Source organism: Desmodus rotundus, chromosome 10, assembly GCF_022682495.2.
Source record: "Desmodus rotundus isolate HL8 chromosome 10, HLdesRot8A.1, whole genome shotgun sequence".
NCBI classification, from domain to species: domain Eukaryota; kingdom Metazoa; phylum Chordata; class Mammalia; order Chiroptera; family Phyllostomidae; genus Desmodus; species Desmodus rotundus.
In genome coordinates, this window is record NC_071396.1 from 44,608,290 (window position 1) to 44,611,215 (window position 2,926).

The following is a 2,926-nucleotide window of genomic DNA, read 5'->3' on the forward strand; positions in this document are numbered from 1 at the left end:
ACCAGGGCTGCACCTGCCAAATCCAGGCTCCAGCACAGACTGGGATCCAGAGCCCTGGGACATCACTCTCTCCTCTGCCCACTGGCTCCTAACACTGGCCTGGAATCAGGGCACTGCCCTCCCCTCTTCCCTTCCCTCACCCTCAGATCTTGCCAGTCCCACCATCTAAACTTCCCCAGGCCAGCCCCCTCCCCCTGGGACAGTTTCTTCAAGGATCCCTGTTCTCGGGCTCCTGAGCCCAGCTCCTGTGTGCCACCTGAAGGAATGCCCAGCACCTGCAGCCAGCCCTCCATCAGGGGCTAAGATCCTGACACACAGGGCAGAGTTGGGCTGTGCTGTTATGAGGCCAAGGAAAGAATGGCATCTGGTACCTGAGTTCCATCTGCCACCCACCAGGAACAGAAAGTGTCAAGAAAGCTTCCTGAAGACCATGAGGCAAACCACTGGGGGCTTTAACCCCAGTAACAGTGTTGGGAGGGGTGTCAAGAGGTGTGCTTCTCAGGGGACAAGCTCACACGTAGATGGTTAGCAGCATGACCTGCTGCTGGACAACCTTGTCCATTCCAGTGGGCCTTCACCTGGCCACCCAGGCAGGACCAGGCCATGCCTGGTGGGGTGGGCAACAGAGAGCCAGGGTTGTCCAGGGGATGGCAGGACCAGGTCTCCCTGAGCAGGAGGTTTGAGGGGGCTCAGAGTCATATGCCCCTCACCTGTTAGAAAAGTCCTCTCAGCTGTCCCCACTCTGCCCAGTGGCCAACCAATCTTCCAGCCTTCTTGGAAGACGAGGAAAAACACAATCAGTAATTTTTTCCCAAGTTTCACCAATGTTGGGCACTATGAAGTGATGAATAAGTCTGTGGTTTGCTATGGAGGTTCCGTGTGAGATAAAGATTCTTCCAATGCCCGCCCCCTTCACCACGGTCATTCTCGCACTATTGCTGCATATAAAAGCCTGTCTCAAACACCGCGGAACACCACGAAGGACCGGCCCAAGACAGAATGCATACTGCCAGCCCAAAGATGAGCAGCCTCCCCGTCCTGGCCCTTCTCCTGCTCCTGCTCGCACACCGCACCCCTCCGGCACAGGGGCAGCCCTTACCGACTACCTACATCACCCTGATCAAGGAAATGAGGGGCCTCCTCAGCCAGCCACCTGTGCTTTCAAAAGTGAGTAGCTGGGACAAGGTTGGCACGATGAAGGGAAGGTCTGGCAGGGGCTCAGGCCAAAAGGACTCACGGGTTCTCTCTCTCTTTCTGACCCCACAGGGTGACTTGGAATTAGATGACAAATTCATCCTGCGGGTAAGAGCTCAGCCCCACACTTGGCCACACCTCCCTGCACTGGGTCCCCATCCACCTCCTGCCTGGGTGACCTCAGACATGCCAACACTTTGCCTAACCTATAAATAGGGTGAATAGCACCTATCTCAGGGGTCATTGTGAGAAGATTAAATGGCACAATGTGCATGAAGTTCCAAGAACAGTGTCTAGCACTTAACAGGTGTTCAATCATTTCCCCAGCCATGGCTATACTATGAAAATGTTTTGTTTTAATTACAAAGCAAAAACGTAGCTCGAGCTGAACAGTCCCGAAGGGCTTCAGCTCAGTTTTCAGGGGCAGCCCCTGGACTGGCAGACTGAAATTTCCCCCATGAACATGCCTGCTTCCTTCCTATCCCTTAAAAATCTGAGTATATTTTCCACCCTGACCAGTCCTGGGCATGATCATTTCGTTACTTTTCCTGTTCCTGTTGGCTTCAGGGATGATCTCATCTCTGTGTGGGTAGCATTTCTTGGGTCATACAAGAGGCTGAGTCTCTGCTGAGTTTGTTGGCTGTTTGTATTTCCTTTCTTTTAGGCACTCACAGTTCATGTGATTTTCTTCCTGATTCCTAGGATCCCTTAATTCAGTCAAGGCATTACCCTCGCTGGCCCCAAGAATTTCTCTTGGCCAGCCCTTTGCCTTTAGTAGAGTTTCTTTTGAAAAAATGTTTTTTTCCCCTAGTGCACAAAATCTACCCAGGCCCTTTCTGCAGCTGGCATGGAGCCAGGGGCACCATGGGAGGAGCTTAGGTCTCCCTGCACTGTGCCCTCTGGGGGCATAGCCTGGGCAAGAAGGGGATGAGGAGGGGATTGTCCAAGGATGTCCCTGAAAGAAGTCTTGGAAAACTGCAGGGAAGGACACTCCCCAACTTTGCCCTCTTACATGCATTCTCTGTCCCCTTAGAATAAAACCTTTCTGAAAACAAACCTGGAGGAATTCCTGAATGCTACCAAGAATTTCAAAGACAGGGCAGAGAGAATCAAGAAAATCCTTACGGTATGGGAAGCCATTAGGGGTTCCGGGGGTCCCTGCCTTGGCCATGCCCTTCCTCTGGGGAAGATAGACAGCAGGGCCTGCTCCTGTTCTGGGCGAATCTCTAACTGTCAGCTCTGGTCTCTTCCTGCAGCAATTCCAGACGGTTGTGCCCACCGCCCCTTCCGTGGTAAGCTGCCCCCAAGACGCCCCTGCAGGTGGTGCCATCAGCCATGACCTGACCCTGCCTGCCTTGTAGCCCAGCCTCATCTGATACCAACTTTCTGGTTTTTTCGCAGGAAGACTCAATCTCTATCGAAGAGAATGACTGGGACGATTTCAGGAGGAAGTTGAAGGAATATCTGGATTCCCTTCTGAAGTTTGTCACTGCCAAAATTTGAGCCTGACAACTTGATCCTCCTCTGGGCCTTCTTATCGACAGGGCCTTGGGACGTGGGGAGAAGCAAGAGCCCTGCAGACTCAGAGGCGCCTCTCACACAGTCCAGGACCGGGAGGGTTTTATTTTCTCCTGTGAAGTCACATGAATTGCTAATTACCTAATTTCTGAAATGTGCAGCCCCCATTTGGCCTTTTGTGATTATGTGCTCATTTTTATTCTATTGAGGCTAT

General features: G+C 52.4%; 1 protein-coding gene across 1 annotated transcript; it reads left to right on the top strand.

Annotated features, from left to right (window-relative positions):
* The first annotated feature begins 1,020 nt into the window (after positions 1-1,020).
* Positions 1,021-2,697, top strand: IL3 (interleukin 3). The gene is made up of 5 exons (XM_071219442.1): positions 1,021-1,167; positions 1,267-1,302; positions 2,228-2,320; positions 2,451-2,486; positions 2,596-2,697. The coding sequence occupies exons 1-5, from the start codon at positions 1,021-1,023 to the stop codon at positions 2,695-2,697; spliced, it is 414 nt and encodes a 137-aa protein (XP_071075543.1).
* The last annotated feature ends 229 nt before the right edge of the window (positions 2,698-2,926 follow it).

Excerpts from the sequence above, each read along its gene's own strand:
- IL3 (XM_071219442.1), top strand. The coding sequence starts at position 1,021 with ATGAGCAGCCTCCCCGTCCTGGCCCTTCTCCTGCTCCTGCTCGCACAC. Across the intron at positions 1,168-1,266 it reads AGCCACCTGTGCTTTCAAAA|GGTGACTTGGAATTAGATGA; the intron begins GTGAGTAGCTGG and ends CTGACCCCACAG. Across the intron at positions 1,303-2,227 it reads ATGACAAATTCATCCTGCGG|AATAAAACCTTTCTGAAAAC; the intron begins GTAAGAGCTCAG and ends CTGTCCCCTTAG.